Raw genomic sequence first — 20,203 nt, forward strand, 5'->3', positions numbered from 1 at the left:
GTCATGTTTGTGCATTAGGACTTCGGTATTCTAGTGAGTGGATTTAATCCGTGTTTAGTGTTTGTTTAAGAACGAATGTAATGGGTATCTCATGAAATTAATTAAGTTTTAATTATTAAATGAGTTATGTTCTATTTTTGCATGTTTAATCCATGAATGACTTATGTTGTTCTAAACGTCCGTAGTCGATCATGCTTGTGGGAACAAGTATGAAGGTAAGACTATTATGAACCCGGATTGGTTGATATTCATGTGATGAATATAAGGCATAGGTTTGCCACCAAGGTTCATAGATATTTGTGGGATACAAATATTGGACATGATCCGCTCTCGAGGATCACTGCATGGAGTTAGTGCAACTGATCATAAGTAATCCTTGAGTAAAGGCGAGTATCATTGTGTCCTTTGACCTGAGATGCATATTGGATCTGACCTTTCATCAAGTCTGATAACTTGACTCTCTTCTTTGTTTTTCGGTAACACGATGACATAAAAGAAAGAGCTCAGATATCATACGAGATGTCAACAAGGATGTATGCAGTCAAGATGGGATTTGTTCCTCTTATGTGTTGAGAGTTTAGATGTCTAAGGCCTGTTAAGTTAAATCAATGAGAGAATGATCAATCTATGTCTCTTCGATTTGACAGGACATCTAGTAACAAAGGGATGTAATGATAAGACTTACCTATATCATATCAAGTATGGACTTGAAGGGGATGATGTTATTGAATGGCACTTAGTCAAACATACTAGGGGTGGTGACCTGTTGTTAGGCGGTATTCACCATTAGCATTAACTTCCTATGAGTCTCGTGCAAGTGGGAGATTGTTGGAATATCGTATGCCCGAGACACATAATTAAGTTAATGTGGCTAGTTATGTTTGATCCAAGTCGGGTCATACCCAATAACGAGTTAGACACACACCAATTATGTATTTGTTAAGATAAGATCTTTAAGACAAATACAGAACACGACACTTTCAGAAAATCGGGTTTCTGAATGATTACTTGAAAGTATTAAATAATTAATTGGTTAATTTATTTATTCAAATAATTATTATTGGAATGATTATTTAACTATGTATTCTTTTATAAAATGGTTTATAAAAGATGGGGTGTTTATATATTTTATAAAGTATAAAATATATATATAACATAAACAAAAAAAAAAAAAAAAATAATAATAAAATATGTTGGGGCCGGTTTTGGGTGGGCCCCACACCCCACCAACTTGGTCAAATTGTCAACATGCAAAAGGAGATGGAGTGTGGACTTGGATATAACTCTACCCTATGTATGCATGTGATGGATGATAATTTGGATAACACTTTCAAGTAATCAAAAACACAAAAAAACTTCTTTTCTTTTCTCTCTACCTCACGGCCAAGAAGGGAAGAAAAAAAGGGCTCGGGTTTTTCGTGTTCAAGCTCCCTAGCATAGCTCGGTGCGTGTTGGAGGCTCGGGGTATATTCGGTTTGAGAGTTTTCCTTTGAAAGTCTTGCATTCATCATCATCTTCTTCAACCACCTACTAAACTCTTAAAGGGTTAAGATTGTAAGTGTTTATATGCTTTGATAGTTTAGTTGTTCCCGTATCATGTGATCCTTGCTTCGGGTTTCTAGTAAATAGATTATTGGTAATCTTGAAATGAATAAACTAGGTTGTTCATATGTTTAGTTTGTCTATCACGTTTCCGCATATATTATAACTAGTTAATCGGTTAACTAAGTTTGTAAATTCCATAGAAACCCAACATATGGTTTATGGACTTGGGTTATGAATGAAAGAAGGAAAGACCATGGGCTTAAGCCCATGATCCATAATTATATAAACCATTAATCCCTCATTTAATTCATTCTCACACATTCCATACACCACCCAAAACACACACTTAAGATTTCTCTCTAGTTCTTCCCTATCTACACCGAAACCAAGAAGGAAACCGAGCACCGACCCGAGGTAATACTAGTATGATGTTTTATTAGCTTAAACCCGTTAGATATAGTCACGAGACGACGAGCCGACACCGTTAAACCGTTTAAGTCACGAAATCCGGATGGTATCGGGTATAAACCGAACCTATGATGAGATTAGGGGTCACCCTAGCTCAGATCTGGATCGAACGGGGCGAAATCGGTGAAAAACGAGCTAAAACTCGTTTTTCCGGCGAAATCGCGTTTTTCCGGCGGCTTTCCGGCGCCGGAAAGTGGTACGAGGTTAAGGGAGAATGTCAGGGAATGTTCTGACATTCCTGACCTAACCCTAGTTCGCTACAGGAATATAGCGAATTAAAGGTGATTCGCTAGCTAGTTCGTCCATGGGAATATAGCGAAATGATTACAGTTCGTGTTCAATTCGTTAAGGGAAAGGGATGACGAATCACCCTTGATTCGTTATAGCCAGTTCGTTAGAAGAGAGAACGAATTAGATGGACTAATTCTTTATATGGACTAATTCATTATGTGGACTGATTCGCTAAGAGTTCAATTCGTCATAGGGTTCAATTTGCTAACCAGACCAAACGAATAAGGCCTGATTCGTTATAAGGTAACGAATGGGTTCATTCGTTATGAACCCCATTCATTAAAGGACTGGGACGAATTAGAAGTTTAACATAATGACAGAATGGTCCCTGAACTTAGAGAGAATGAGATAACTACATAATGGACCCTTGGACTTTAATGATTTATGAAAGATACCTTTTAAAGAGTAACGAGTAACGATTAACTAACCGGTAATGATTCAACGAAGGAAAACCGGCTTAGAAATGTGAGATGAATTAAGTAGCCAAGAGTATGACTAGAGTAATATCCGAGGATGGAGGGTACCAGACCCTAAAAATATCCAAGGTATGTAGGGTGAAACGCCCTTTATAATGTATGGTTAGATATGAATGTGTATGGATGAATGATGATCTTGATATGTTGTAATGCGTACCTATGGGCACGTATATGTGTATGTAAAGTAAGTTACGTGATTAACTAGAACTCACTCAGCGTAGCTGACTTTTAGTATGCACGCAGGCAAATAGGTTGAGGCAGATCGCGTGACTGAAGACACATGGCATGGAAATCGAAGATACTGGCATCTCGAAGAAATGTTGTGATGTTTTAAAGACTATGTTTTGTTTTAATTGACTACGAATGTTTTATAAGACATGATTTGATGGTTATGTAAAATATTATGGTTGAAGTTTTATTGTTCCGCGAAAGTTTTTGTTAACTCTGATATTTAGAACTGCGTTTATGAGTAAATCCAACACCAAGTAGGGCTACCGGTAACGGGGCCTTACAACTAGGCTATATTTATGACAATGGCTGATTACACACTTTCCAAGCAAACAGAATATTTCGTACGGAAAGTAGCCGCACTTGAAATTCTACCCAGAAACCCTAGAGATATTTCCTCTGTACTATTCACTATTCAATATCAATGGAAATCTTTTGATTTTCTTGCGTGTTTGTTAGATTTGTGTTATTAAAGCAACATCCAGATTATTATTGATTCGACCTTTAATAATCAAGGGGTTTTCACGATAGTTATTTCGTAAGGATGCTGCTAAATGTACCCCCCCCCCTTAACACCATTTTTACTAAATATACCCCCCTAAACTTATTACACCAATTACTATTAGCTCTTAACATTATTTATATACATATTAGTCCCTACAACATTTTTTTCACTTGATAATCTCCACTACATATATCAAATTAAAAACTATCAAGCATTACTATTAATTTATTTTTTTAGTATTAATATTGTAAATATTTATAATAACTTTTTTTTGAGTATTAATAGTATATATATTTATAATATCCTTATTTTACCTCTTTATCTTTTAAAAAATAAACCCTAAACCCTAAACCCAAACCCTAAACCCGAAAACCGAAACCCAAAACCCGAAAACCTAAACCCTAAACCCGAACCCTAAACCGTAAACCCTAAAACCAAACCCTAAACCCGAAATCATAAAAAGAAAATGCAACTTGTAAAAAAATAATATGAAATTCTTAATTTTGAGCTAATTTGTTAATTATATGATTTCAAGGAGTAATATGAAAGTTGGTTTTTCATGGGGGGTACGTTTAGCCTGACCCATTTCGTAATCCGTCCTGACAACATTAATTTGTGGGGTACGAGTTTGATAGAGATAGAATATCGATGCATCTGGTACTGCTGCACAGGAAGCTGTAGTGGAGGAAGAAGAGTCAGACAGTGACGAGTATAAGTCTGATAGTGATTAAGGTGATGATTATGAGAGTGATGATGATGATGGCGGAGATGATGGCGTTTATGATTCTTATGATGAAGACGACAACAATGATGATGATGGTCGTGATGGTGATACTAGTGTGGGAACCAAGGTGAATCAATCTGCTGTCGATGTTGAGATGCAGTTTTTATACCCTGAGGCTGAACAATGTCTCAAGGAAAGCTAAGAAATAGAAAATAGGGTTGAAGATCAGTTCAAGGGAAATGAATACAACCTGTCTTTAGGTCCTATATCTCCCATTGTGAGAAGTATTGATCCGTTAAATGTGGCTGATTATTCTGATGAGCCCATTGCTTACATAGTCGGTTCATTTCAGGCACCTAATGTGCCTATTTTTTCAAGTATTCCAGCTACCAATGAGAGACCTCCGGTAATGAAACGAAAGTATACCGATATTAATGATCGATGGATTTTTCGAGACATAAGTGATCCCTATCATGATACCAACATTACTCAATTTAGAAAATGGGATCGTTTCAATGCATGGTGGGTGATAGACTTGAAAACAATGATATAACGTATTTTCACCACATCGAGTTGCATTCACTGTCACAAATGGGTCTGAACTTCTTTGCTCATAAATAGAATGATGGAAAAGGTTGTGCCAGTTGGTACAAGGGTAACATTGAAAAACAAGCCAATAAAGGGTTTGCCAACTATAAGGTCAACCAGGGGAAGAAGTTCGCTTACCCGACCGAGATAAACGAGACCACCAGACAACCGATAGACATATGGAGATACAAAATTCCATCAAATGGTTATATCGTTTATCATGGTGATGCGCTTGATGATAACATGTTAGATCCTTTTCATGGATGCAGCTTCGATCACCTGACCGGGGAAGCTGTTGTATACTACAATTATGGGTCCGAGCTTCGGTTCTTTGATGAACATGAGCTTCTTTAATTGGACAAATATGGCATTATCAAGCATTATCACTCACCCCTAGGAGATCTAGAGACTAAAGACCTTAGTTTCCGCTTCACCAACATCATTCACATCTTTAATCGGTTCGTTAATCAAATCCTTGCAAATGGACTATATGATGGGCGGTCTCATAATATTACGAGACACACTGAAGCATGAAACTAGAGACGGAAGCAACCATCTACACAGAAGCCTAGAGGGAGATTGTTAGGTCTCATTTTTTGTTTATTATTGTATTAGGCTTCTACATTATATGAAATTTATCTTGTACTTATTAATTTGCTTTCATTTAGCTAAGTTTTACTGAGGCCATGAACATGCAATTTCCCAGTTCGGCCGGCCATGTGGCCCAATAAGTATACCTAGGGGACGTGGAGTATATATAGCACATTATATTCAATGCTTTCCCAAATTTTTCTTCCATTCTCTCTTCCTACCTCTCATACTTTCTCTCTCTACGCCGTGTTTTGCATTCTTGATCCGAGATCCTGGTAGTTTTGCTGATTTCCGCTTACCAAAGCTACGGATTGATAAACTTAGTTGTTAGATTCATTCACGAGACCTACAATTGGATGGACGGAAAGGAAAGGAAAATGAAAAGAATAGAAAAGAAAGGAAAGAAATGGAAATGTTTTCCTTTCATTCCTTAAATGATATGAGGAACACAATGTAAAAGATGGTACCGTCAAAAGTCAATTCGCTAGTTGGGACCAACACTGACCAAATGATGATAGTTTTGATTAATAAAAACAAATACCCTTTTTAAAGTCGTTTGGTTTTGGTTATTCGGTTTGGCCATTTAGGTTTGAAATTTTTGGGCCACAAAAATTGGTCCAAAATATGAACTTTTACCTAAATCCTTTTATTAATTAATAATTAATTGTTTATAATAAATTTGGGTTAAAATACTTATTTAGATTTTATAAGTTATTTAAATTCAGAATTACATATAAAAACTATTAATTCAGTTCGGTTAGTTTTTTACGGTTTTAATTAAATGCAAATCGAAGCCGAAAAACAAGTTAGGTTTTTATGAAAACATGAACCGGACGGCCAGTTTTTTTCTGGATTGATTATTTTGGTTTGGTTTTCTCGGTTTTCGGTTTCGGATGGGTTGAAAACATCACACTTTGATAAAAGAAACTCCAAGTAGGCCCTTTGCAGTCCTAGGACAAACTTGGGCTAAGGCCGGGTTTGCTTGTACCCGTTGTTTGTTAGTAATGGAGGCGATCTTCACTCAATTATATACAAATTAGTCGATTTGGATTATGTTTGATATCCAATGGGCCATTTTATTAAGCTAAGATATATAACTAAAGAAACATAGGTCAAATTGTTGACCTGATCAAATTGGTGAAAAGTCATAATAATTGTCTTAAAACATATCAATCCTCATAAGCCGTTTTCTTAAGAAAATATATAGATTATTATTGTAACAATATCATTTAATAATCATACTTAACACATTATTTACTTACAAAAGGCCCCAACCCAACAATTATTTACCCCTTGGATGTTGTGTATTATGAACTAACTTGTAAGGCCCGCTCCCGGTGCCCTACTTCGGATGTTGGATTAACTCATAAATACAGTTTTAAATATCAGAGTTAATTAAAACTTTTTGCGGAATATTAAACTTCACCCATATATTACATAACATACTAAACTTTGTCTTAACATCTTTCAAATTTGTCTTTCAAAGTAAAAACATAACTAAATATAACGTCATAACATTCTTCTCAAGATGCCAGCATCTTCAGTCCAATGCCATGTGTCTTTATTCAAGCGAGTTGCCTTAGCCTATTCACCTGCGTGCATATTAAAAGTCAGCCACGCTGGGTGAGTTCTTGTTAATCAGGAAACATACAATGCGTTCACATACTTATATACCTACCCGAAGATATGTATATCTTACATACTTAACCTGTTCATATTACATTCGTACATACATTCATACGTTCATTCTTTCATACTTACATGATACATACATAACTACCATTCTTTTTAAAGAGCCTTCCGCCCTATAACCTCACAGATTTTGTAACATCCCGTTTAATGGATAAAAATAAAATATTTGAAACAATATATTTCAAATATTAGTAAATAAGTAAATAGCGGGTAAAACAACTCATTTAAATATGAGACATTTAAACGAAAATCTGGTATTATCTAATTACGTTTAAATATATAAAGTGAAAACTAAAATATTGCTATTATAAAAAAATGTTTGAGGTAAACATATAATTCTCAACGTTGTATTATTTAATAATAATAATAATAATAATAATAATAATAATTTTAATAATAATAATAATTAATAGTGAAAGTAACGTTGAAGTGTAATATTATAATAGTAATAATATTAATAATAAAATAAAAAAATCAAGATAGGATAAGTTGGTATGCGTAAGGAACAAGGAATGATATTTGGATAAATGGTGATAATTATCTCAATGTAGATAAGAAAGAAAAAGCTTCCTTAGGAAGCATTCTTAACCAACAAACAAGGTAGTATATATATATATATATATATATATATATATATATATATATATATATATATATATATGTATTGGATCATTTCAGAAGTTTTTTTACAGCGAGAAGTGTGAGAAGTGAATGTGTAACTCCATTAATCCCTAATTTCACTCCCTTTCTTATGTGTAGGTGCATATGTATGTGTGTGGGTACGTATGTTGTATATGTGTACGTATGTTTGTATATGTGTATGTATGCTTGTATGTGTGTAGGTACATAGGTTTGAATGTGGATAGGTACATTTATATGTTTGTAGGTAGGTGTTTTGGTTTCCCTATATATAGTTCATGTAATGTATATGGTAAGGGTTGTTCACATAATTAGCAGAGAGTGAGCAGAACTAGAGTGTTGGTCATTCCTAGTATTATTATCAAGTATTGTAAGTGCTTAAGCACCCGACGTATTCAATAATACACGTGTGTTTTGAAGCAATTCCGTGTTACTTTTACTGTTCTTATTCGTGTTCTTGAATCACCGAGTGTTGGCATTCCGCACCAATACTCGTAGTTTATATCATATTGTAATGATCCAGATTCGGGACTTACAAATACAACCAACCTACATATATGTATGTAACATCATATGAAAATGAGTGAAATTAGGGATTAATGGAGTTATACCTTCACTTCTCGCACTTCTCGCAAGATCCATCCCCTACATATATATATATATATATATATATATATATATATATATATATATATATATATATATATATATATATATATATAGGGAGAGGATCATGAGAGAACTCCATTTTATGGAGAGAACAATTAAAAAAAATATTTTTAAATTTTTTTTCTTTCATCCTTCTTATATGTTGTTATTCTTCACCACAAAAAAATATAAAAATAAAAAATAATAAAAAAAATTAACGAGTAATGCATATATGCAATACACCGACTTTTTTTATAATGCATATGTGCAATAGTGTGCATTTTGATATTTTAAATAGTGTTGAATATAGTTGTTTGTATTGTATACTTGCAATAGTGTTATATTATATACAAAAATTAAAAAAATAGATATAGTGTATATGTGCATTAGTGTTATATTACATATATGTGATAATGTGTTTGGCATACAATTATTAGTGTTGTATTTGCATATATTGAATAGTGTGTATTGGATAATGCAATTGTGTTGTATTATATGCAATAAAACACTATTGTATATATGCAATAGGCATTAGTGTACATATGCACTACAGTACTACACCGACAAGTTTTTTTTTAGGAACAATATCATCTTATTAGGAGGAAATAAAAAGAAATCACAAAATATTTTTTTAAAAATAGTTAAAAATAATTCTTTACTAGTTCTCTAGTTCTCTTTTTAAAAAGAGTTCTCTCTAAATCCCACCCCTATATATATATATATAACCTTTGTTGGCCAGAATCTTGATAAACCAAAACCAACAACTAAATGAGTATATACGAACAAGTTTTTAAGTAAGAAAAAGTAGTAGTATATGCACTATATATGCTTCCCTGGTTTGTATACTGAAAGCGAAAATATTGAGAAGAAAGTTAAGAGCTATATAGAAGTAAATTCTAAGCCATAGTCAAGGAGTTGTGTAAGTTGAAGACGGTTTTGATTATTATAATAATTAGCAGCGTGCCACCTACACTCAAGTTACTAATACTATAAGGTAAGTACAGGGACCATAATCATGTTATTTTTACAAACGTTTCATATATGTTTATGTTGATATGCATATATATGATTATTTGATGAATGATTGTGGGTCCAAGTATGTGAATTAATGTGTGGCTTAAAAAGAGGCTATATTTTCAAGATAAATATGGTGGTATGCCTCTAATAAAAATATGGGTTACGAGTCCCGAGGATTTCGATAGTTGAAACTCCAAAATATTAATACTATATATAAAAAGATTTCGGGAGTTGAAATCTTAAGGGGTTCGGGTGTTGAACCCCAAATATAAAAGGGGGAGTTAATAACCCTCAAGGGTTAAAAATGATCTCATAAGGAATTCGGTGTTGAATTCCCAAAGAATAATAAGGAGTGAAAATAAGGATTTCGGGCGTTGAAATCCCAAGGAATTCGGGTGTTGAATTCCTAAAGAATAACGTGGAGTGAAATAAGGATTTCGGGTGTTGAAATCCCAAGATATTTTAGTGTTAAATTTCAAATGAAAACAAAACATATTTTTAGAAATGGTGTACTTAGCAAAAGCTAATAAAAATATGTTTTAAAATGTTTTCAGGAAAAACACCCATAAATGGTTAAAGCTTCATGAACAGGACTGGACTGACAAGAGAACCATACTCTCATGTTTAATAGTTTGTATAATAAAGTTTGTTTTAAACATATATGTTTTTTTTGTACAATATATATTTTTATAAAATAAAACGTCACCACAAGTAACATGTTTTGGATGTAAACTGGGACCTACTCTGATGTGTATTTTGTAAAAGTATTATGTAAAAAAAAATTTAGGGTGTTTCAGATTTTGTAAGGGTTTGGTCCTGTCTTTACAAATATTATAATGGTCTGGTCCTGAACATCACATATATTATTAGGGTCTGGTCCCTATCCTCACATATATTATTAGGGTATGGTCCCTATCCTCACAGATATTATTAAGGTCTGGTCCCTTTGTTCCGTACAACATACCATACATTTCTTCATTTTTATATGTATAAACTTTCATACATACTCTCAATCTTTTCTATAGCATTCATATATAATTTATACATCATACATAAGACAATCACATATCATACACTTACCACTTAAGGTAAGTGTATTAACTAATCGCATCAAGTATGCACACAGCCCCGAAAACATAACAAGGAAATGGGGCTAGAAACTCACATGGATTCGGTTACATTCGGAGCTAACGGTAATCCATTTCCTTAGTTGTGCACGGCTAACTGTTATATGTGTGTGTGTGTGTGTGTGTGTGTGTGTGTGTGTGTGTTAATTAATCGTGTAATTAATTAAGTTGGTATTTTAGTTTACTAACGTACTTGCTAAGTTAGGCTCGCGTGTATAGTTAAACGGATCTACCAGGGTTACTTTGTTTAACAAATGTATGTTTTTATTTTATTTATTAAGTGCTCATATTTATTTTATATATATATATATATATATAATATATAAACGAAAACATAAAAATCCTACGTGTCGTGATGCGGTCGCTCCCCCTTTTTTTGGAGTCACCAGATTTGTTTGATTTTTAAATTGAGACTTTTCATGCATTTAGCCCGAATTCACTTGTATGGTCTTACCAAACCCAGATTTTGCTTAAACGGGTTATAACATCTCATTAAATTAAAAATTATTCTCACCAAATTATTAATGTGAAAATCCTATAAAACAGGATATACTAAATAATATTATATGATTTTTTTTTAAAAAAAAGATATTATTTATAATTAAGAAACAATTTTATAGTAAAAAATAAGCGGGTCTTGGTTCTCACCAAACCCAGATAACTTTTAAACCGAGTTATAACATCTTAGTTATTTGTGAAACCCTTTTATCATCAAACTCTCAAGCCACCGGATTGTTTTATTTGTAAATGGTGGTTTCTCATGCATTTGACCCAAATTTATGGGTATGGGTCTCACCAAACCCAGATCGCCATTAAGCGGGTTATAAGTTATAACATCTCATTATATTAAAATTTTATCTCACCAAATATTTGATATAAAAATTTTATAAAATAGGGATATAATAAAAATTAATTGCCAATTTTTTTTTAAAAAAATAGATATTATTTATAATTATGAAACAATTTTATAGTAACATAGGTCTCATTAAACCCATATAGCTTTTAAGCAGATTATAAAATCACATTTAAACATCTCATTATATTAAAATTTTATCTCACCAAATATTTGATATAAAAATCTTATAAAATAGGGATATAATAAAAATTAATATCCATTTAAAAAGAAGATATTATTTATAATTATGAAACACTTTTATAGTAAAAAAAAAAGCAAGTCATGGGTCTCATCAAACCCATATAGCTTTTAAACGGGTTATAACATCTCATTTATTTGTGAAACTCTTTCATCATCAAACCTTAAGTATATTATTAATTTTTTTCAATAAATAAAATTAAAATACAATAAAAATATATCAATATTAGAAATGTAAAACAAACCTCGTAATCAAACCGTAATTTAATTTCTCAATATGGATTTAGTTACACGATTCTTTTTTCTTTTAAGTTTAACTTAAATGAAAAGTTTCACAAAATAATATCCAAATTATAACAAATGAACATAAACAAATAAATATAAAAATTAAGTAGATAATTCATTAAACGTTTCATTACAAAATGAACAAACCCAACATAAATTAATCAAAATAGGTTCAAGTATATTATTAACTTCTTACAATAAATAAACTAAAATCCAAAAAAATACATTCACAATATTAGAAACAGAAAATTTAAACAACCCCCGTAATACAGGAGACAAAAACTAGTGTGTATATATATATATATATATAGCTTGTCCATAAAAATTTAACTAGACACAAAGGAGTTGATGAGGTTGATTTATTATGTGGGACTAACTTGGGTTAGTTAAGAATTAGGCTTAATCAGTCCATGGGCATATCAGAGATTATAATAGGGCATATCAGAGATTATAATAGAGTATTGAACCAATCAGATTGAACTGGCCTAGTCTAATCGAACTGAATCTTAATCGAACCGAACCGAACCGGGTCTTAATCGAATAGAACCAGGCTAATCGAACTGAATCTTAATCGAACCGAACCGGGTCTTAATCGAATAGAACCAGGCTCAATTGATTTTCCTTAAATAAGGAATGAAATGCGAAGGCCGAGACTCGAACCCGTGACCCTTCGCTCACACAACGATGGATTTACCATCCCACCAAGGTGCGTTTATGCTTATGGTTTCAGTTAACATATTTATATATGAATATGTTTCTGCACCTCAAAACTCTTATTTAATTATAGATTTTCTTTCCTTTTTCTCTCTTTTTCTTTTCCTTTTTTTTCCTAAGCGTTGTTTATTATTATTACTAGCTTTTGAACCCGTGTAATACATGGGATTTTCAATTGATAAGAACTTCTAAAATTTGTTATTTGAAATAAATTTACAAAATTAAAGGGAAAAAGAAATTAAATACATATTACAAACAATCATCAGTTTAGAGTTTTAAATTTAAAAATTTGAGAAAATCTCTTTATATACAACATTTATAGTTTTATCACAGGTATTCCCTTCATCATCCAATATCAATGGTTTAAGACCACGTCTGCTGGTTACTCTGGATAACGCAACATATGATTGCTCGTGGGAAAAAATAAAAATAGGAAATCGGAGGAACAAGCCAACCCTGGAAAGAGATTGCCCTTGGCTCTTGTTAATCGTCATAGCAAAGCATACCGAAAGCGGAAACTGTCTTCTGTTGAATTTGAATGGAAACTTATGAAAAGCAATTGCATTAGATAATTATTAGATGCATCAGCATTAGTAGTAGACTTTATACAATACACAATTACCTTTAGGTTTATTGTTTGCTGATCGTCATTGTCAAAAGAAAATGAATCACCATCCTAAATTTTGAAATTGACAAAAGTTAAAATGATGCAAGCAAATATTATATAGATTGTGTAAAATTATTAAAGTTTGTGTTATCACCTTCAATTCAATTACCTTTTTATCAAGCGGCTCAATAACTTCAGCATCATCAGTATTTTTTAGTACCTTGAAGTAATTGGATGGCTTATCTTGGTTGTATTTTGTGACTTGCACCTTAAAGGCGAGTTTCCTGTCAACCAAAGTTTCCAATTCGGACGGATAGAAGGCGTCGCTTGTATGATCTTTGCCATAGAGGGACATAAGATCTTTTGAAGAAATATTCAAAAACTTAATCGCTACTGAGTCAAACAATGTCAAAAAGCAAAAACCAGTAGAGTCTTGTAAAGTTACTATTACTTGAAACCTAAAAACAAAATAAAAAAGAATTATCAATGCAATATACATGAAGTTGTTCATTATACGAAATGTATACTAAATATGTAAACAAATTTAAATAAAAAAACAGAGAAAATACCTCGGAATAACAGATGTGTACCTAGTCTTACACTTCTCCGACCCACAAGTTATCTCAGATGATAAAGCAGTTTCGACGATCCATCAGATTTTGGACCGAGGGTCCATACCTGTTCGACCTTACACGTACAATAAGAGCAACCAAGAAAATACCATGAATCTTTTTTTTTTCAATAGATTTAATGGTTCCGAGCAGAATTACGTTTTGAACCTACAGTTAAATGTAAACAACTTAAATAATCAATATATATATATAGTCTAAAAAAATATAAAAAATCAATTAATTTGTAAGTGTAAACTAATACCTTCTTCAATTTATTAATTTCAGCGATGCAGTTAAACTCATTCATAACCAGAAATTCATTTTTGATGCTGTGAACAACAGTCTCACAGCTTAGACTTTGGCTTGACATTGATCCACAATCTATCCTTGAAAGCAGGATGTGCAATAAATTATTTAATACAAAAATATTAAAATGATACATCTATAATATGCTAAAATATAATGAAACATTTATGATATACTAAAATGTGATACGTCTTAAAACAAAGTATGAGATTAAAACAAAACGAAAACGTTTATGATATATACTAAATATTATATAAATGAAGTATGAGAAATGGTATTAGTTTTAAACGTCCTAAAATTTATATAAATGAAAAGTAGTATATATTGTATAACAACAAATGACCAAACCTTTGTTTTAAGTCTTGAATTTCTTTTGAATCAGTGTTGATCAGAAGCTTGCTTCCATTAAACATATTGGATATCGATGCTTTACCTACAAAAGAAGTCAAACATATTAGTTTTCGTTTATTATTAAACATATAATAATAAATTTTCGTATTATATGGTTGGAAAGAAAAGTAATACCACTCCATTTCTTGTACTTTGCGAACCACAAAATAACAACCACCGGCTGAATAGTTGGATTCTCCTTTTTATAATTACTGAGTTGATTGCAATTTTCATTCCACAGGGTTAAATCCAAAGCAGTTCCCCTATGACATTAGAATTACAAGTTAAATATAAATTAATACAAATACATGATTTAAGTAAGAAATATTAAGTAATTGTCAGTACTCGATATCATTAATGGTCATCATTACAGCCTTTGAATCTTTTCCATAGACTTTATGATGCGTTACTTCACCGACATTAATTAGATATCCACAAATATCTGAAAAAAAATATAATTAATATGTTAGGTAAAAAATGTAAAAAAAAACTGTTTAGATAAATAAGAACAATAGATAACAATTTTACAAACCAAAAGAATCATCGAATGAAAGTTTAAAGAACTGGATATCTTGGAAAGAAGCAAATGACAATCCATTATTTGATACTCCAATATCCACACAAGCATTAACCTTTGTGCTTCAATTCCACATAACCTTATAGGGATTGTTACAAAACTTCACAGAAGTTTCATTCCGAGCAAGTGAAGCTTCGGATATGTGCAAGGAAAATCCCTCTTGAAGATATTTCACCAAATCAGATTTCAAGCACTGTTTCTCAATAGAAACTTGGATCTTCGAACCCTGTAAGTTTGAAAATATAAGAAATCAAATACACGGGTTCAAATATGAATCAGGTATGAAAAGTATATTATTATACATAATAAAAGTTTACGATACCTCTTTGTCCATAAGTATGATTTCAACGCTATGGGTATCAGTTGGACGCTTTATTACATGCATCCTCCATAACCTTATGACTCGGCCTTGAAGTGTGAAATTCAAGTTATTAATGTTCAAGCCTTTGAACATGGTGATACTTGAGGAAGAAACCATGCTGATAATGAAAATAAATATAAATCAGTGTTCTTGTTACTAAGGCAATAGAACTATAAAGTTTTTATCATTTATATAAGAAATACTAACCTTAGAGACATTGCTATGATAAGATTGCTTGTTGTGAGTGAGAGAAAGATTTAGAATGTAAAAGTATTGGTGTAGAATATGAGAATTAATAATGTGTTTATCGAAGAATGATTATAAGTAATGTTTGAAGTTTGACAAATCAGATGCCGTGATATTAGTACCATATTTAAGGAAGTTGTTTCAGTATTAGTTTTATAATAGATTTTTTGGAAATGTTTAATAAAGAATGTTTGAAATTTGACAAATCAGATGCCGTGATATTAGTACCATATTTAAGGAAGTTGTTTAAGTATTAGTTTTATAATAGATTTTTTGGAAATATTTAATAAAGAATGTTTGAAATTTGACAAATCAAATGTCGTGATATTAATATTATATTTTAGGGAAGTTGTTTCAATATTACTTTGAGAATAAATTATTTTGGAAGTTGTTTCAATAATATCTTGAGTTTTTTAAATGACATATTATGTTGAGAGTTATCAAATATATTGGGATTACTATAACTTTTGAAAACTTGCAGAACTTACAAATCTGAATCCCTTAAATTAAAGGTCTGTAATTAAACGTGTAATTAATTTATGTTAATTGAATATTTTAAATTTTTATATGAGAAATGGTTGATCAATTTCTAAAATGTCATAAAACATTAAAATATATTAAACATGTAAAATGAACTTTGTTAAACAATAACTAGTAAAAGAGCTCGCGCGTTGCGGTGGGGATATAACTGGAATCGCTCGCTAATGGTACGGTTCATTATGGTATCACATTTGCTAGTTGGTATAGTTTACGATAGAAAAAGTAAGAAATTTATATACCAACATTTGTAGCGACTCATTTCTATTACTTTGACAATTGATATTGTTCATTTATAGGAACCCTAATGGAAATTTATTATAATTACACACAAATTGGGTTCCAATATGTAGAAACATAGATATTACATCAATATAGCAGGTAGGCGGGCAACAAGTTGCGCCGCCACCCCTTTCTGAATTGCAAACCCTAACCTGCTAAAGACATACCCCTGCCCCTTTGGAGTCGACACATTGCTATGCCTAATTAAATGTTTTTTTATAAAATATATTAAAAGTTTAATGTTAATAAAAGCACACCACAATGTGCATGGTATTTTAACCTAACCCGTCTTCTGGTCTCATGTTGTCAATTCATCTATACAACACAATCAGACCAATACAAATTCTAGAGATGTTAGCAATCAAACACACTCAAAAAGGTTCTTGAAGATCAACCCTTAACCAATGACCAAGAATATTGACGTTTCCCCTTTCAATAACAAAACCTGAGCGGTATTATCAATATTTGAACAAAAGCCTAACCTTAAAAACAAAATTCATGTTTTTTAAAGCACCATTGATCAAAAAAAACCCCGGGGGGGGGGGGGGGGGGGGTTACATGGATCATAAAACTCCCCAATATGGATAAGCTGTCAAATTTTGTAACTATTAAAAAGCGATGAAAACTCTCACCATTTTTTATATAGATGCATTGAGCATGGTATTGTTATCATGAATTCGTCTATTAGCAAAATCACTGACAATTTAAACAGAAAACTATGAAAGTTTGATTACCACCAATAAAAATACCAACATAAACGAAATATTAAATATCAAAATGATCTAGTAAACACCAATTTGTCATCAAAAACCAATAGTCAAGCCCAAATTCAAACGGATTTTTCGAGTAGCTTTTAACAACTGTTTGCGCACATTGATTCGGCTTCCAGGTCTGATGTGTCCAAACTCAACGTCCAAAGCATATTGATGTCCTTGTTTTTAACATTTGTAAATATCCAAAATAGTTATAAAAGATACTCGAAAAATACAAACATCCTTCAACCCCACACCAAAATACAAAAATGTCGGGTCAGTAGCACCTTCTTTGTAGTAAGCAAACACTATCGTAGAATCATCATGCATGCTCTCCCCAACGAAACTGCAAAAACATGTCATAATCAGTTAATCACACACGTAAATACATGATCTTTGTTTTTTCAAAAAAAAAAAAAGATAATTACCCGAGACTTACAACTGAAGGTCACTGAGCTCTGAGAGAAGCAACTTCGTTGCAGCCTCAATGTTTTTCTTAAAGAAAGCTTGCTTCTCTTCATCAAGCTTGGGGGTAATAAGTTTGATGTACTTCTTGATATATGCAACAAACTGCTTCTTGTCAAAAGGGGGTTGTTCCTACATGTGCGTCATAGTTTTATAAATATGTATATAAAGCATAGTTGTTAAAAATCGAGCGCTTTTTGCGCTTAAGCGCATTAACTGCGAGTTGCATGCCTCAGATGTTTAAAGCGCCCATTAATATGTTCCCAACCTTCCCATGCATATTAAATATCAATTAAACAACCTGTTCATATTCTCTAGGAGTACCTAAAAGTCTAAAACTCCACTATTAAAGCACCATAATTTGTTCCCAACCTGCCCATGTGTATTAAATATCATTTGACTTCTTACTAAATGATTACAATATTCAAAATTCGTGATTAAGTTTTAGTTTTTAATTTTTGGAAATCTGGATATTATGATAGATGTGTTAATGCTTCAATTGTGGATGGATCAAATTGTTCTTGGCTGTTAAAATGAATGCTTATAGAGTTGTTGAATTACTAGAATTATTATAGATGTATTAATGATTAAGTTTTTTTAATTATTAAGATGTACTTGGTATTTCATGTTTTGGATTTTGGTGTTTGGTTGTTCTATGAACTATTTCAAGAATGAATGTAAGTTTTCTTATTAAGATGTTCTATTTTAGTTAATAAAAAATTGTTTTTTTAATGTGCGCTTTTTTTTTTAAAATCGGACGCTTTTTTTTGCGCTTATCGCCTAAGCGCTAGGCCCAGCCTCAACGCTTTTGAGCGTTATCGCATTTGATAACTATGATATAAACATTTAAAACCTTAATAACATATCATAATATAATAATCAGATTAAACTATTTACCTGGAGTCTAAAGGTATCGACAATGTCGACCACCTTCACAGCTTGATCATCAACACCTTCGTCTTCATCAGCTCCTTCTACATAAGGGTTTGCGCCAATGTCAACAGCCACTGCTCCTTGTACCACCCACTGCACAAATAATATTAAACACACGCGTAATTAGCATCTCGTTCACTGACAACTTCCAACATCAAAATTTACAAAATAAAGACAAGTGCAAGATTATACCTTTCCTTCAACTCGATTTCTGGCCAAATATCAAAACATCCTTTGATTCCAAAGTAAATTTTTCTGCTTCATCTTCAGCTCGGGTTTCACCATATTTGAACTTCGCAGAGTCGCCTATCGAAAATGATACAACGGGTAATCATTTCTTTATACTCTTTTCACTTTCATCTTTGTCCTGAATACATATCAACACAAATGTTATTTCACAATCTTATGATTTCACTTTCATCACCTTCAAATTAATGTCCACATTTCCATTTTGAATATGTCACAAAATAAACTGTTCATTAGATTAGTTATAATTCAAAGTAATCTTCATCTTAAATTGCTTAAAGGGTAAAACTGGTATTCTGCCAATGAAAATGAGCAACAATTATACATATAAAACTGTTCTTTTATTTAATTTTTTTTTTGTGAATTTTACGCGTGTTTGAAACTGTAAACAAACCGAACATTCAGCGAACCTTTCGGTGGGAAGTTTGTTTAATGTGTGTTCGCTAAATAAAAAAACAACCATAAAGAAGGGATTATGTTCAGTTAATTAAATAAGCGAACACGAACAGAGGCCTCGTCTGTGTATGTCTATTGCTGGGCGTTCAGTAATGTGTTCGTTAACATCAGTTAAAGTTCGTTTACGTCTTTATATTTGAGTTCGGTTATATTGGTTTGGTTAAATCTCAGTAATTTCAGTTTCGTGCTCACCCCTACATTCGCATATAGTATAGAAAATAACTTAAAGGGAATGGGCCAAGCGGGTCAAAATTTGCCCGAAGTATGATTTTTAAGGCATGAACCTCCTAAATTATTTTATTCAAAAAAAAATTGTATCATGTTTGACAGTTGACACCATCTTTTTAAGAAAAATGTAAAAATTCAAGACAAAAAATATTTGGAGCTGAACCCGACCGCCCACCCATTTTGCCACATCTGTACCACCTGTTTCAGTTATCCATTTTAATTAAAAAAAAACAGAAACAAACCATGATCCATCTTGCATCTGTATTTTCTCTAGGTATCCGCTTGCAGCCGTAAGGAAACTTTCTATCTCTTTCCTTCTATGCCCGATGAAGACCAAGCCTGCCAGCTTCCAAATAAAAATTGACGATGCATATATCAGGTGACATGTTAGGAACAACTTTGCCTTCATTCGAACCACTAACGTTCCCCCGAATAAACACGTTTGAATCATGTATTGCATTTTCAACCATATCATGAAACTCATCAAGAATCCCCGCATGTTTAGAGTTATCAAACGGTCTTAACTTAGAATACATGCTACTCTCGGGGTCCCAATTTTTACCGAGACACATCAT

The 20,203-nt window shown here is 32.2% G+C and overlaps 2 protein-coding genes across 2 annotated transcripts; both read right to left on the bottom strand.

Moving 5' to 3' along the window:
• Window positions 1-13,114: 13,114 nt before the first annotated feature.
• Window positions 13,115-14,936, bottom strand: LOC143582891 (uncharacterized). Its single transcript, XM_077065360.1, has 8 exons — window positions 14,917-14,936; window positions 14,681-14,808; window positions 14,504-14,588; window positions 14,112-14,235; window positions 13,917-14,017; window positions 13,408-13,696; window positions 13,254-13,307; window positions 13,115-13,156 (listed from the first exon to the last, which is right to left on the bottom strand). Exons 1-8 carry the CDS (start codon window positions 14,934-14,936, stop codon window positions 13,115-13,117), a joined length of 843 nt encoding a protein of 280 aa, XP_076921475.1.
• Window positions 14,937-17,486: 2,550 nt separating this feature from the next.
• LOC143582893 (translationally-controlled tumor protein homolog) lies at window positions 17,487-20,203 on the bottom strand. Its single transcript, XM_077065361.1, has 5 exons — window positions 19,968-20,203; window positions 18,891-18,909; window positions 18,663-18,791; window positions 17,740-17,897; window positions 17,487-17,646 (listed from the first exon to the last, which is right to left on the bottom strand). The coding sequence occupies exons 1-5, from the start codon at window positions 20,201-20,203 to the stop codon at window positions 17,487-17,489; spliced, it is 702 nt and encodes a 233-aa protein (XP_076921476.1).

This window comes from Bidens hawaiensis, unplaced genomic scaffold (assembly GCF_021521415.1).
Source record: "Bidens hawaiensis isolate Kalapana, Puna unplaced genomic scaffold, B.hawaiensis_p1.1 tig00032041_1, whole genome shotgun sequence".
NCBI lineage: Eukaryota > Viridiplantae > Streptophyta > Magnoliopsida > Asterales > Asteraceae > Bidens > Bidens hawaiensis.

Bases quoted from the DNA above. Each gene is read 5' to 3' on its own strand.
- LOC143582891 (XM_077065360.1), bottom strand. From the start codon at position 14,936: ATGGAAAAGATTCAAAGGCT. The intron at 14,018-14,111 runs GTATTAGTTTAC...ATTTAACTGTAG, and splicing joins AAATTAATAAATTGAAGAAG to GTTCAAAACGTAATTCTGCT. The intron at 13,697-13,916 runs GTATGGACCCTC...TTTTGTTTTTAG, and splicing joins GTACGTGTAAGGTCGAACAG to GTTTCAAGTAATAGTAACTT.
- LOC143582893 (XM_077065361.1), bottom strand. From the start codon at position 20,203: ATGATGTGTCTCGGTAAAAATTGGGACCCCGAGAGTAGCATGTATTCT. The intron at 17,898-18,662 runs GTAAATAGTTTA...ACGCACATGTAG, and splicing joins TCGATACCTTTAGACTCCAG to GAACAACCCCCTTTTGACAA. The intron at 17,647-17,739 runs GTAAGTCTCGGG...ATGTTTTTGCAG, and splicing joins GAGCTCAGTGACCTTCAGTT to TTTCGTTGGGGAGAGCATGC.